Consider the following 14,012-nt stretch of genomic DNA (forward strand, 5'->3'; position numbering starts at 1 on the left):
TTACGTGCATTTACCCCACCGTGATGACTTATTCAGGGCCGGCTGCTCACTTTCAATGCTTCACCTCAAGTCAATTAGCGCGACCCCGTGACGGGTTTCCCCGCTCGTGTTACCGCATTAGCCGTGGCGTACCTTCGGGAGGTCTTGTAATCCCTCCGCGATGTTGCCTTATTTAGCGTTCACTGTCAATGTACAGTAATCCCCTTTGACAACCGACGTGTCATGTGTGTGTCCTCAGCGGGACCAGAAGACGACTACACGGACTACGTGGCGACCCGCTGGTACCGCGCTCCGGAACTGCTGGTCGGGGACACTCAGTACGGCCCCCCGGTGGACGTGTGGGCGCTGGGGTGCGTCTTTGCCGAGCTGCTCTGCGGGAGTCCCCTCTGGCCGGGCAAGTCCGACGTGGACCAGCTCTACCTCATCCGCAAAACTCTCGGTACGCCTTGAAATGGAGGGTGCTAAAGGGGCCAGAAACCGCTTTCTGATCATTTCTAAATCCCAGGGGACCTCATCCCTCGGCACCAGCAGGCGTTCCGCTCCAACGTCTTCTTCAGCGGCGTCAGTATTCCGGAACCCGACACCACGGTATGACCTCCGCAAACATTTGTTTTCCACAAAGGTTCTGATTGGATGTTGTCTCTCCAGGAAACTCTGGAAAAGCGATTCTCTGGAGCGTCACCACCGGCTCTCCTGGTCATGAAGGTGCGTTCAATTTTGCTGTTAAATTCATCTTTGACACAGGCCAAATGGGGGTTATTTTTCTTCGGTGTTGCCGGGATTAAATAGAAAAGTGTGGTGTGGCCCTCAAGTTGCGAGCTTGAGAAGCTAACGTTCCTATTTTTGGAACGCGTAGTCGTGCCTAGTGATGGATCCGTCGCTCAGGCTGTCGTGCGAGGAGATTCTGGCGCTGCCCTACATCCACGGGGACGCCGGCTCCGGTTGGGCCCGCGAGGGGGAACAACGTCTGGCGAGACGCCACGATAGAGGCCTCCGTCGCAGGCAGACCGGGGTGTGCCAGGCCAGCCAAATCGAACGCTGGTGTAAAAGGCCCAGCCGCTGATGCACTTTCTCTTTGTGTGTCCAGGTTCAATACCTGCCGCAGTTAACAAACAGCAATATGTCGCCCGCAGCCGATGTCAAGAAGCCGCTGAAACACAAGTATCACCTGCCTAATATTTAGCCCGTGTAGGCCTAGGAATGCTATCTTGACCAATGACGCCCCAACTTGGGTTTGAGTTTTTGAACAGTCACTTGCTTGTTGTTTTTTTCTTCTAATATTGATATGCTTTACAAACTTGGTCACAAAAGGAATTACAGTATACTCCTAAGTCAAAATATGGCTGCATTTTCTAGTGATGCATTCAGAAACCACTGACGTTCAGTGTCCATTTATGTAGAAACACAATGTATGTATACTGCAATTAAACCCTATGGTTGAATTAATATCACATTCTATTTTTCAGACTATAAGTCGCGCCAGCAATTCTTTTATTTGAACGTTCGACCTGTTCCGACAAAGTTTGCTAACCCACTCATCAAATACTGGTCCTCAGTTTTGCGTTCATTGGCGTGGCGTGGCAACAAGCAGGTGTCTTCGCGGCATGTTGGCGAAGCTGCTGTATTCTGGGGTAAGGTCCACGCTGTCCGGCCCACCCGGGCTGGAGAAGCTAAAATGTTGCAACAGCGATACCAAGAAGACGAACAGTTCCATTCGGGCCAAAGACTCCCCGACGCAAGCCCGTTTTCCTAGGAAAACAGACACCCCAAATCTTTTAGAGATTATGGTCCAATGCTTGTGGAGGAAAGCATCCCCAGAAAATAGCCCAGACTCTACGCTCTAATGTTTCGGCCATGCATTGGCGATACGTTCCGGTCTGGAATTTGGGATTCCGGCTTTACCTGCTGAAAATGGCACAAATGCGGCATTCTTCTTAAAGTTCCCGTTGTGGTCCAAGAAATGCTGCGGATCGAAGGATCCGGGATTTGCCCACTGGGTTTCGTCTTTTAGCACCGAGTGCAACAGGGGAATGATGATGGTGTCCTGTTTGGGAATGCGACACGGACAGATCAAGTCTTGTCAAGATCCAAAAACTAAGGACTCGTTTGCATGACAACAGTAACTGGGGTGAAAATGCAAAAACACTTTTGGAAAAACCCTTCCAGAGTGGAAACGTTGACACCGCCAAACGTGGTTTCGGGATTGACCCTACCTTGGGAATGGCGTAACCACGAAAAGTGATGTCACGGAGCGTGTAGTGCGGCAGGCTAAAAGGGACGATGTCCAGGAATCGCTGGACCTCATGAATGACGGCGTCCGTGTAGGGCATGGACTTCCTGTCCTCCATGTTGACGCTGCGCTCTCGTCCGATGACCGCATCTATCTCCTGTTGCATTTTCTCTGGACAAAACAACCCAAGAATAATTCTTTACTGGTTGAAAAATATTTCCCATCTAGATCAAGGGTGTCAGATTCGGGTTGGTTGGCGGGCCGCTTTAACGTCAACTTGATTTCAAGTGGGCCGGACCATTTTAGATATAATATTTAGTTTTTTTTTTTTAAATAAATTTATTTAAAGAACTGGATTAAAAGCCCTGAATATTCAGTTTTGTATAGATCTAAAACAAGGTTTATTTTAGCTTTTTTTAAATATATTTTTAGATTTTACAAAATGATTTTTGAACTAAAATCACAGAAAAAATGGATTAAAAAATTACAATTATTGATTTAAAAGGGGGGAAATCAGGAAATTTAATATAAATCTATACTCTTCATTTTAATTTGATCCTAAAAGAGAAAGTCGGCACTCATGATTTACTTTCCCGGGCCACAGAAAATGATGTGGCGGGCCAGATTTGGCCCCCGGGCCGCCACTTAGACACATGTGATCTAGATTCTCCAGAAAGGAAATTTTGACCGTTTTTTTTTCGGCGACAGTGTCTACTTCGTATGTTGTCAAATGTTTTACGATTTCTTTGGTTATTACCTTGTACTTCAGGATGTTTGATGAAGACACTGAGCGCGTATCGGATGGTGGAGCTACTGGTTTCCGTTCCCGCTATGAAGAGATTCATGACCGTGGCTTCCAAGTTCTCGTTGAAGAACTCCGTGGATTCGAGGTGCTTCTCCTGGGAACGCAAATGCGGTCAAAACCAGTGGCGCAACAAATGTGAATGGGGCCCGGGGGCAATGAGTGTCAGAGCCCCCCACAAAGGGAGTTAGTTACCTCTTGGATACGTTTGAGAAAGCAGTCGATGTAGTCTCGGGGCACTTCGGGGTCAAACGAGTTCCTGTGCTGCTGGATCTTGTCCTGGATGAAAGCTCTCACCACCTCTATTTGGGCGAAGACCTTGTGGTGGCGGCCAGGAAGTCGCTCGGTCAGCCACGGAAAAATGTTGTACATCTGTAGAACAATCCACTCGTTAAAGGACGTTAAAGATCGGCTCCTCTGTGATAGGCCGTAGCCCGACTCGCCTGCCCGAGAGGACTGGCCATCAACTGGATCATTTGGGAAATGATGGCCAGCAGATCCAGGAAGTCGGCGTCCTCGTAGTCGTAACGTCGGCCGAACACCAGGCAGCAGATCACGTTGGACACGGAGCAGCTCAGCAGGAACGACGGATCCAAGGGGGCTCCTGGAAGAACGAGAGGACTGCGTCCGCTTACAGAAGACGTCCAGGAGGTCCTAAATATCTTAACTTCTTCACTCTCTTTAAAATCGCACCATTTTGCGCGTGTAACCGTGCCAGCAAATGTTTGCTCTCCTCCTGGATCCAGGCCTCCATGCCTTTGCGACCCATCCCGAAATCTCGCAGCGTCGTCAGCGTGAAACGGCGGAGCTGGCGCCAGCGCTCGCCGTTGCTGAGGCCTATGCCTGAGCGAAACAAACGGCAAAGACTCGTAGACGTCCCAGTCCAAATGCTTTATAAGGATAGGAGACCAAAATATCGATTTTTTTTTTTCAACTTGAGTGCATTCGCAAATCATTATTAGTAATCCCCAAAGTATCAGGGTCTTTTTGGAGGACTCACCATATCCTCGGGTGGCTTTGACAAGGAAGGGCAGCTGCATTCTACCGGTAAAATCGTCACCTTGGTCCACCAGAGCCTCTTTAACCGTCTCGTAGCCAACCAAGACCACCGTGCGTTGCCAGCCCAGATGCAACGTCATCACTGGGCCGTACTTTTTACTCAGCTAAAATCAAACATACACAAATAAATAGCGGATGCCGTGCCAGAAGTCAACTATTGACGGTGGGTGACGTCCAACCCATTTTGACTGGGAGGCCTGGCCAGGGTTCAAAAGTCCGATGTTCTACTCATCAATCAAGCATTAATTGTGTGTGAATTTGGGGTGAATAAGATCAAGAATGAGGTTGCAGTCTTGCATTAATTTGATTATTTTTACTTCTTTTTTTTCATAGCTAAAAACAAGTATAACCTTTTACAGCAGGGGTGTCAGACTCGGGTTGGTTCGCGGGCCGCTTTAACGTCAACTTGATTTCACGAGGGCCAGACCATTTTAGATACTATAATATTTAGATTTTTTTTTATATAAATGGATTAAAAGAACTGGATTAAAAGCCCTAAATATTCAGTTTTTTAAAGATCTAAAACAATGTTTATTTTAGCTTTTTTTAAAATATATTTTTAGATTTTACAAAATGATTTTTGAACTAAAAACACAGAAAAAAATGATTAAAAATGACAATTATTGATTTAAAAGGGGGAAAATCAGGAAATGTAATGTACATCTATACTCTTCATTTTAATTTGATCCTAAAACAGAAAGTCGGATCATGATTTACTTTCCCGGGCCACACAAATGATGCGGCGGGACAGATTTGGCCCCCGGGCCGGCACTTTGACACATGTTTTACAGGATTATCTTTCTGTACTACTTTCTTAATGAATTGTTAATTTTTTTAATCACCGTCGATGGCAGCGAGCTGGCCAATCAAATGCATTTGATCTTTTGGCCAAATAAATATCATTTAAAATTCAAAATGATCATTGCGACTGGAAAATGCCTTTTTTTTTTCCTCCAACTCTAAAATAGAAAGAAATACACTGTAAAAAATGACTTAAAGTGTGAATCCATAACACTGACCTGAAGCAGACTCTTAAAAGGAACATGTTTGTCCACTTGCGGCAGGTTTCCCAGCAGAGGAAAACCGAGCGGGCCCGGGGGAAGACCGGCCCTCTTTTTGACGAAAAGTGACCAGAGGAGAAGCAGGAGGAACCCCAGCAGCAAGGTGGACCCGCAGAGCTCCATGACCGTCGGCTTTCACCTCCAATTGTGGCGGATAAATTGCAAGAGGGAGGCACGCAGGTCAGTCATGTGACCCCACATTGCACCTTCACCCAGCCGCTGTCGGCCAAAAGCAAACAAACGTCAAGTTTGACCTCATTCTATCAAGTCACATAAGTTGTTGACGTTCCCTGATTTTACTTTGTTGTTGTTTTTTTAAATTCTTAACAAGCAGGATTAGGAGAAAATTAATTTTGGGTTAAATCTTAAATTTTTATGCCCAAAATGCGCTGGAATCGTTGTCATTTTTAGACAGAATTTTTTTAATGACTATATTAGAGAAAAAAAGAGGCGTTTCTGCCTTTTTAACGTGATTGTAGTATAGTTTCATTTCATATGTTGCCATTATCATATCACATGGTGTGATCCCGAGTTATGTAACACATAAAAATATGAAGACGGAGAGATTTAAATGGCGATACACCTCTTTATGATTCTGCTTTTCATCTGAAAATGAGTTTAGAAAAAACAAGGCTTGAGCATTGGACAGTGTTTAATCAATAAAAAAAAGCGAAGATAAAGTGGACATTTTATAGTAATTGGGTTTACAGTGGTTTGGAGTTCACAACTTGGAAAGAATACCGTATTTTTCGGATTATAAATTGCAGTTTTTTTTCATAGTTTGGCCGGGGGTGCGATTTATGCGTGGAATTATTAATGAATTTATGATGTTCTTTATGCTAGAGTTATCTGAATAATGTCCTTACTGACATTACCCGGCATGTCAGTCTTGCAACGTTAGCATACCGTATCTTATTCAGCCTGTTGTTCTCTATTTTATTTTAATTTTAAATTGTCTTTCAAGATGACATGTATGTTTTTGGTGTTGGATTTTATCAAATATATGCCACTTATACTCCAGTGCGACTTATATATGTTTTTTTCCCTTCTTAATGATGCATTTTTTTGGCTGATGCATATAGTCCAGAAAATACGGCACATCATAAACACATTGATTCTTGACTGTTATTTGTGTGTCCAGAATGACCGACAGGCGACCGTTTCAAAGAATGGACGGCTCACGAATGATCGACCCGAGGAGTGTCGGCCACGTGAGCGAAGGAGAACGCCATCGCGGACATTTTTTTACAGCAGAGGAGGTCAGAGGACGGCAATTTTGCGTCGAGCTTTCAAAAGGTAAATCCTGCGCAATCGAAGGCGTCGAAGTCGGGGTCGCCTTCAAAGTCGAAGCTGTTGAAGTGCGGGTCGGGATCGCCGTCCCGAAATGAGCCGCCGGCCGTCGTATCCGAGAAGACCCCCGGGCTCCCGAGGACGCGGCCCGTCTCGGCCGTCCCGCCCGCCGACGGCGAGCAGGAGGCGATGTAGCCCAGGGCCGAGGAGGCCGCCGCCCCGCCCATCAGCAAGCAGACGGCTCGCACCGCCCGGGCGTCGCTGCTGTTGCCGTGGCGGAGACAATCCGACACCCGGTGGAGGGGCGCCACCGACGCGCTGCGCAGGGTCCGACGGGGTCCGACCGCTGAGAGGTGAGAGAGCCAGAAAGCAAGTTTTAAAACATTATTCTCGAGGTGCAATCCTACCATCATTTAGCGGTATTTTTCAGAACTAGAATTTAGAACTGAACTTTTTCGTAAGGTGGCTGACTTCCTATTTTTTTCATTTTATTGAAGTCTAATTCGGAACGAGAAACGCCACTTTAATGAACACTTTACACTGAGCGTTTTTTGGGCGTGAAAATGCGGTCCCAATTCTGACCTTGAGTCTGATTTCGCTCCCTCAGCGATCCGCCCCTGACCGCCACGTGGCCCGACGGCGGCGGGGTGCCCTCGCCGGTCTGGGGTGACCCGGGGTCCTGGTCGCTGGAGTCGTCGGGCAGCGGCTCCCTGTCGCTAATACGACGGATGATGCTCCGCTGCCTCTGCAGGGTCGCGGGCGACATGACACCCTGGAAAAGTCAGTCAAAAAATCATTGTTGACTTCAAAATATAATAATTTATCATCGTAAACAAGAGTATTAAAATGTCAACTTGCTCCTTAAAGGTTAATAGAGTACTGTTCAGTTGTATTGAACTTGGATTAAAAAAATCACATTTATATATAATGTGATTTTCTCTTCAAGTTAAATACAACTGAACAGTACTCTATTAAAGTACTGTTCAGTTGTATTTAACTTGGACTAAAAAAACCACATTTATATATAATGTAATTTTCTCTTCAAGTTAAATACAACTGAACAGTACTCTATTAAAGTACTGTTCAGTTGTATTTCACTTGGATTTAAAAAAAATCACATTTATATATAATGTGATATTCTCTTCAAGTTAAATACAATTGAACAGTACTTTATTAACCTTTAAGGGGCAAGTGACTATTGTTGGAAATATGAAAAATGATTTTTTTTATATGTGACACGTCCAATCCATTTTGTCCCAAGGTATTGGACGTGTAATATATGTTGTCTAATATTGTCATACTAACGGGGAAACATAGCGACTGACCTCTCTGACTTTCCTTATCAGCTGGAGCCACAGACTAAAAGGCAAAAAAGGACAAAAGTCATTGGAGAATTTTGGACAAAGACGGCGAGGAGGACGATGGCACCCACGTGCAGTCGTCTGGGTTGTCCGCCAGCATGAGCAGGAACTTGCTCTGCTGCAGGATGAGGGCGAAGCAGCAGTCCCTGCGGCCCCCCGCCGGCAGCCTGGGGAGGTCCAGGATCTCGCGGCCCTCCACGATCAGCTCGCAGTGGCTGTGCAGCTCCACCACCTGGTCGGGCGGGGACTCGCCGTCGCGGCACACTAGCAGGCTGCCCTCCACGCTGAGGACCACGAACTTGTCCTTCCACTGCTTGAACATGAAGCCCCCTACGGTAGGAATAGACCCTAACCTTCATTTGGGAAGCTTTACCATTATTCCATCAAGCATAGCTTTTTAATAGCAAATATTTCCTTATGAGTTTTTCATTCCTACTTTTTTTGCTATAAAAAGAAGCTAAAAAAGATGGGTATTTTTTAGGGGAACGATTTTGGGGGAAACAGGGTTGGTTGTCACAAGGTTTTTTTTTTAAAATATCTCACCATCTTCATTTTCTTACTAGAAAGCTTCCATTTTTAGTTTTTTTTTTTCAAAATTCAGTTGGTGAAACACAACTACTCTTTTTTTTTTGTTTTCTATTTATTTTTCTTTAGTTTTTCTTATTTTATGCGCCAATAAAAAACTTTATTCTTTCCAAATGTTTTTTTTTAACTTTCAGGGGACATTTCAAAATGGACCATTTGGATTTGAAATGGATTCATCTTTCAACCCTGCCGCTGGACAAAAATGACCGCCACGCTAACGGTACGCTAACTGCACGCTAACGGCACGCTATCCGTTTCCAGGACAGGTAACACGCGACGGCGTTCCCGACAGCCGGCCATTCGCTAATAGCCACGATGACGAAAATCTGCTCCACTTCTCCGCACGGCGGATTAAGCGTGGACGGGATTTGACCCACAAAAAAAAAACGTAGAGAGAAAAGAGAGCTTTGATTTAAAGTATTAGGACTCGCTTCCCGATTTTGGCCCGTTCTTTTTTTAACTGTGCTACTTTCTACAAATAATGTCCGCCAACTAGGCCTGCTGCGACCAATCCACCAATTGACAATCAATTGTATTGAATCAACAGCTATTTTTTTTTACAGTCGATTATTTATTGGATGACGTTATTCACCTCACATTTGACCAAATCCTCTTTTTTTGAAACTCTTAACTTTTTTTGACGGTCACTCACGTCCAATACATTTTTTACTTGAAGAGTCCAAAAAGTATAAAAAATGAACTGTTCATCTGTTCATATCCAGAGAATTTACTTTTGCTGTAAATATTCTAAAAGGGAAAAAAACATGGATATTTAACTCTTTTTAAAAAAAATGCACGTTTTGTACACTGTATAGAAACTCACAACTTCAAGTGGTAGTTGTTATACTGGATATTTTTAATAACAGGCTGAAGACTACAAAAAAAATCCTAATCTACAGGAGACAATTTCCCCAAAAAATAATATAATAAATTTTCCCGGCGCGCTTATCCTCATGGGGGTGCTGGAGCAAACTTGGGGTAGTAGGTGGGCGACACCCTGAATGGGTGGCCAGCCAATTGCAGGGCACAACCAATCACTTTAGCCTAGTGTGCATTTTTTGGGGGATGTGGGAGGAAACCGGGGTACCCGCAGAAAACCCAAAAAGCCAACGAAAGAGAAACAACTATCGAAACGTGGCGTGTTTCTTACCGTATTTTCTGAGGTAGCCTCTGTGGACGCCGCCGACCGCGTTCATGGCTGCTCCAAAAAACGCAAATGAAGGCGGTTTCTAAAAAAAATGGATACAAAAGAGAGAGAGAGAGAAAAAAGGGAGAACAGAGAGAGGGCATGGTAATCCCACTCGTTTTACCACAATCATCCTGCAGATTAAAAGAGAGGGATTACGGTGAAGGCCGGATCTGGATCGCTGCCCACCTCGAAAATGGTGGACAAAATAAGGCACGTACATCCTCGCAATTTACGTCAAGATTTAGTGCGATCAAAAGTTTTTTTTTTTCTCATCAGATGTTTTTTTTGCAGAGAATTGTGGAAGACGAATGAGAGGAGAGATATGGAGGAAGCAGCTGGACGGGAAAAAAAGATTTGAAAAACGTCCAATCCATTTGGAATGTGAGGCTGGCAGAAATGGACGGTATGTAAACAGAATCGCTTCATCCTCGCCTGTCGTTTTCTCCGTCTTGGCACAGGCGGTAGAAATCAAATTTGGAAATGAATTTGAGTTTTTATATGGAAATAATGAGAAGCAGAAGGGATGTGTATTTTTTTTATAAAGCCGGTCGGTAGCCATTACTCATTGCGATGAACGCAACACGTGTAAGACAGTCAAATTGAACATGAATTGGAAGCAATGAATATACTTTCCCAGGCCAACTGCACTTATCCTCCAAAAAATAGAATAAATACAAATATAAAGCAAGATTTCATTTTTTTGTCATTGAAAAACACAAAATGAAAAACCTGAGGATTTTTTTGCTGTGGACTTTAACTTTTTGTCATGGAAAAATACACAAACAATGACAATTATTGTTATCGGCTTTTACTTTTTGTCATTGGAAACCCGCAAAACGTAAATCTAGCTGTCAAAACAGCAATCGCCACTAGAGGGCGCATAAGTCCCAGCCACCATCCCCATAACTTCGTATCACGTGAATTTTTCTCAAACCTGCCTGCTGACCAGGTGCTTTTTAAACTTCCACTTTTAATCCACTTTAATTTTACCGCCAAATCCGAGTAAATCTTGCCACGAGGAATGCACACACACACACACACACACACCCCTCCAAACACCCCCTTCCCTGGCCAGGACCCCCCACCACTCCCCCTGACTACTTTTCAATGAAAAAGCAGGCTTGCACACAATGAGGCTCTTTTAAAGGGTCCCGCGGCCATTCTTAAAGGGCCCAACCTGTGGGCCCCCAGCGTGGGAAAGAAGGGGAGGGGCCCCCAACACACGAAAAGACAACGTAGGACTTATCGATGACCATGACGTGAACTGCGCATTGGCAAGTGTTACAAAAATGTGGTGTGGGTATTCCAGTAGCACCAGTATAAATAGTATAGTAAGTGTAGTGTAAGTAATAGTTTAAAGTACATTTTAGGAGTGGTAAAAATGGGACTTGAATATCATTGATATGTTTTTTAGTCTGTGTTTAAATTGTCATGAAATATTTTGGATTAATATAAGAAATTAGAAGATTTTTAAAAAGAATTACTTCAGCCAAAAACACGTTACTTATCTGAATCATTGTGGATTTATACTAATTCAAAATGTTATTATTTAAAAAATAGGAAAAACTTTAAATATTCTATTTTAATTTATTTATTTTCAAGGTGAATTTCAAAATTCTCACTATGACACTAAATGCAACCTATTAAAAAATAGAATAAACTGCTTGGATGATTTTGTCTTTATAGAAGAAAAACATTTCAATAAATAACTAAATTCAAAAATATCTTAAAGTAGATTTCCAAATTCCAGCATGTCATTAAATGCAACGTATTAAAAAACATAATAAACTACTTGGATGATTTTGTCTTTATAGAAGAAAAACATTTCAATAAATAACTACATTCAAAAATTTCTCAAAGTACTCCAAATTCCCGCATGACATTAAACGCAACGTACGAAATACGCAATCATACAAAAGTGGTTGAATTATTTTAGAAAACATATCAATAAATAAATCCTATCCTTGTTGATTCAAAATCCCCACATAATGATAAAAACAATACAAATTTCACTTGTGTTGATTTTTAACATTTGAACTATCTTTCCATTTGTTGATTTTAGGTTGCGTCCAAAGTGACCCACTCGGCTCGCTTCACTTCAGGCATGGAGCAATTAAAAAGCTGATTGTATGCACGGACAATCGGCGGCCTGCAGGGGCCCGGCTCGGGCGTCCTCGGCGAGTAGGAGGAGGAGGAGGAAAAGTGGGAGGAGGAGGAGGAGAAAGAGAAGGAGGAGGGGGAAAAAAGGAGGGTGCAAAGAAGCTGACTTGTGGAATTTGAGTCCTGCTTGAAGGAGAAGGAAAGCAAAGTGAAGGAATCTACACGCACTGGCTCTAAAAAGTTTGACTCGGACTTTGTCGCGCTAGTTTGATCAAAAGATGACGAGGAGGTGATGGCGCCACCACGCGCGATGAGCCTCTTGAGAAAGGAGTCCACTTTCCGAGGAGAAGCGCCACAGCAGCCGCCGCCGGTGGTCCCAACGCCGCCACCACCGTTGCGCCTGCTTTTGCTGCTGCTGCTGGTCGTCTGCGTCCCAAACAACGTCTTCTCCTTGCGAGGTAAGCCAACGGACTTCTTCTTTTCCTTACGATTGAATCTTGATTTTAAGAAGAACTGTTTAGATTTGATTCTTTTATTTGATTGGCTGCCCACCGAGGCAAGGTGTCCCCTGTCTTACTGCCCATACTTGGCTGGGATAGGCTCCAGCACCCTTGCGTCCATGGTGTTGATCAGCGGAACAGATTATGAAAGTTGGTTTTTCTTGTGGTTTATGATTTCATTTGTTGTTGTATTTGATGTCATTCTCCAGCTACGTTAATTATCAATAGCAAAGGTTATGAATGACACATTAAATCATAGGACGTGTCATGTAATTGAAAACATCGTCTAATAGTCACAAGAGGATTTTTGGTAAAACTAGACATACATGATCATTTATTATGATTTCATTATAGTTTTTTATTATTATTTAAAACTGCATTTACTTTATCGTCCTTTTTAGATGAGCTTTTATGTTAATTATGTAAACAAAATGGATGATTTCTGGTTACAGCCTCCAATAACATGAAATTTGTTAGTGCTAATATGGTTGAAAAGTTAGCGTTAGCTTAACTTATTGACGCCAGGTCATTGTGTACAAACAAAAAGGAAATTTGATATTGATAACACCTATGGACAGAAATAGATGTCCAATTCTTTCAATTGGGAGGTGCTGGAAGGGCTCACTTTACTACAAAAACAAGTATTTATTAATAATTATTTTAACTCATTACAAAAGATGCGTAAAAACAAAATAATGTGAATAATTCAATAATTTAAGCAATTTAGAAACGTGTTAGCAAAGCACCACCCCGTTTGTAAATCACGTGACCTTCAGGTGACTTTTTTTAAGCGCTCGTAAATCAATAATTGTTTACATTTTTGCCCGAGAGCTCCAAATGAGGAGGGTCTGCTTTTGCTAGAGAGTCACAACCTCCTTTCTGTGACTCAAGCTTGTGTCTTGACTCATGCCCAAATTGGAGGATGTATGGAGGCCCGGCATGGGGGGAAAATAGCGAGTGAGGTGGAACGAGAGGAAGGGGACGATGGCATGTGTGCCACTCGGCCGAGAAAGACCCCCAGGGCAAAAAAGCCTTTTGAGCGTATTACTCTCATTTCAATACATTTATACAACAACTGAGGTCACATTAACTCTTTTTTTTGCCTTGTTTACAAAACAGCACGTGGCTTTAAAATGTAGTGGTGAGGTCACTTTTATGGTTTTTGTAGGGGAATTCGAGCCAAAGGGCCCATTTTCGCGACGTCTTTGTTTCCCACTGTTGAATTGTGGGTATTCCCGCACATCACTTATGAGGGTGGGGTATTCGAGAGCTGTCAAAAAATTGAAAGTTGTTGACAGGAAAGCAAACCATTTCATCATAACGGGGAAAATAACGGGTTTTTTTACATTTTGTTTTGTTCGTTTTATATTTATATTTCATATTCATAAAAAGAAAAGGGGAAAATGTACTTTTTTTGCTAATATTGGTACATAATCAAAATATATTAATTTTTTCTTTTTTTTTTAAATTGTTTTTTCTCATTAAAAAAGTATGCCCTGTGATTGGCTGACCACCAATTGAGGATGTCCCCTGCCAAAGTTGTCTGGGATAGGCTCCAGCACCCCCGCGGCCCTTGTGAGGATGAAGGAAAATGTCAAAGTTAACATTTTACAGACCTTCATTTTATTTTATTTTATTTTTTTTGTAAATATTTGATGTATTTATAAAAATATTCTCTACATTCAAAGAGAACTACAGATTTTTTTCAATTTTTTTTTAGGTTAACATGAGCCTAAATGTACTTTTCCATGACATGTTTACAACCCGCAATTGAATTATGGGTATTCACAATCCAATTCCCATTCAAACTGGGACAGTTGGCAACCAATACGTTA

The 14,012-nt window shown here is 42.9% G+C and overlaps 3 protein-coding genes and 1 long non-coding RNA gene across 7 annotated transcripts in view; 2 read left to right on the forward strand and 2 right to left on the reverse strand.

Annotated features, from left to right (window-relative positions):
* Positions 1 to 1,567, forward strand: part of LOC144083984 (cyclin-dependent kinase-like 1) — a 60,808-nt gene extending 59,241 nt beyond the window's left edge. The window contains exons 13-17 of one of the 4 annotated variants that reach the window (XM_077612219.1): positions 239 to 439; positions 506 to 588; positions 649 to 705; positions 857 to 1,012; positions 1,088 to 1,567. In XM_077612219.1, the coding sequence (XP_077468345.1) occupies positions 239 to 439; positions 506 to 588; positions 649 to 705; positions 857 to 1,012; positions 1,088 to 1,183 (593 nt within the window). In that variant the 3' untranslated portion in view covers positions 1,184 to 1,567. Of the gene's footprint in view, positions 1 to 238; positions 589 to 648; positions 706 to 856; positions 1,013 to 1,087 lie in introns of those variants that run through there. The other 3 variants (XM_077612220.1, XM_077612222.1, XM_077612223.1) reach the window with 3 other exon arrangements.
* On the reverse strand, positions 1,475 to 5,314 carry cyp2y3 (cytochrome P450, family 2, subfamily Y, polypeptide 3). Its single transcript, XM_077612217.1, has 9 exons — positions 5,111 to 5,314; positions 4,033 to 4,195; positions 3,726 to 3,875; positions 3,476 to 3,636; positions 3,228 to 3,404; positions 2,988 to 3,129; positions 2,214 to 2,401; positions 1,903 to 2,044; positions 1,475 to 1,749 (listed from the first exon to the last, which is right to left on the reverse strand). Exons 1-9 carry the CDS (start codon positions 5,273 to 5,275, stop codon positions 1,565 to 1,567), a joined length of 1,473 nt encoding a protein of 490 aa, XP_077468343.1. The 5' UTR covers positions 5,276 to 5,314; the 3' UTR covers positions 1,475 to 1,564.
* Positions 5,315 to 5,807: 493 nt separating this feature from the next.
* LOC144083987 (uncharacterized) lies at positions 5,808 to 9,627 on the reverse strand. The gene is made up of 5 exons (XM_077612227.1): positions 9,539 to 9,627; positions 7,875 to 8,133; positions 7,768 to 7,801; positions 7,025 to 7,214; positions 5,808 to 6,788 (listed from the first exon to the last, which is right to left on the reverse strand). The coding sequence occupies exons 1-5, from the start codon at positions 9,582 to 9,584 to the stop codon at positions 6,442 to 6,444; spliced, it is 876 nt and encodes a 291-aa protein (XP_077468353.1). The 5' UTR covers positions 9,585 to 9,627; the 3' UTR covers positions 5,808 to 6,441.
* Positions 6,290 to 11,773, forward strand: LOC144083995 (uncharacterized). Its single transcript, XR_013303676.1, has 7 exons — positions 6,290 to 6,795; positions 7,050 to 7,222; positions 7,789 to 8,138; positions 8,523 to 8,608; positions 9,715 to 9,787; positions 9,869 to 9,980; positions 11,640 to 11,773. It is a non-coding gene; the product is annotated as an uncharacterized LOC144083995 (long non-coding RNA).
* Positions 11,774 to 14,012: the final 2,239 nt, after the last annotated feature.

This window comes from Stigmatopora argus, chromosome 10 (genome assembly GCF_051989625.1).
Source record: "Stigmatopora argus isolate UIUO_Sarg chromosome 10, RoL_Sarg_1.0, whole genome shotgun sequence".
Lineage (NCBI taxonomy): Eukaryota > Metazoa > Chordata > Actinopteri > Syngnathiformes > Syngnathidae > Stigmatopora > Stigmatopora argus.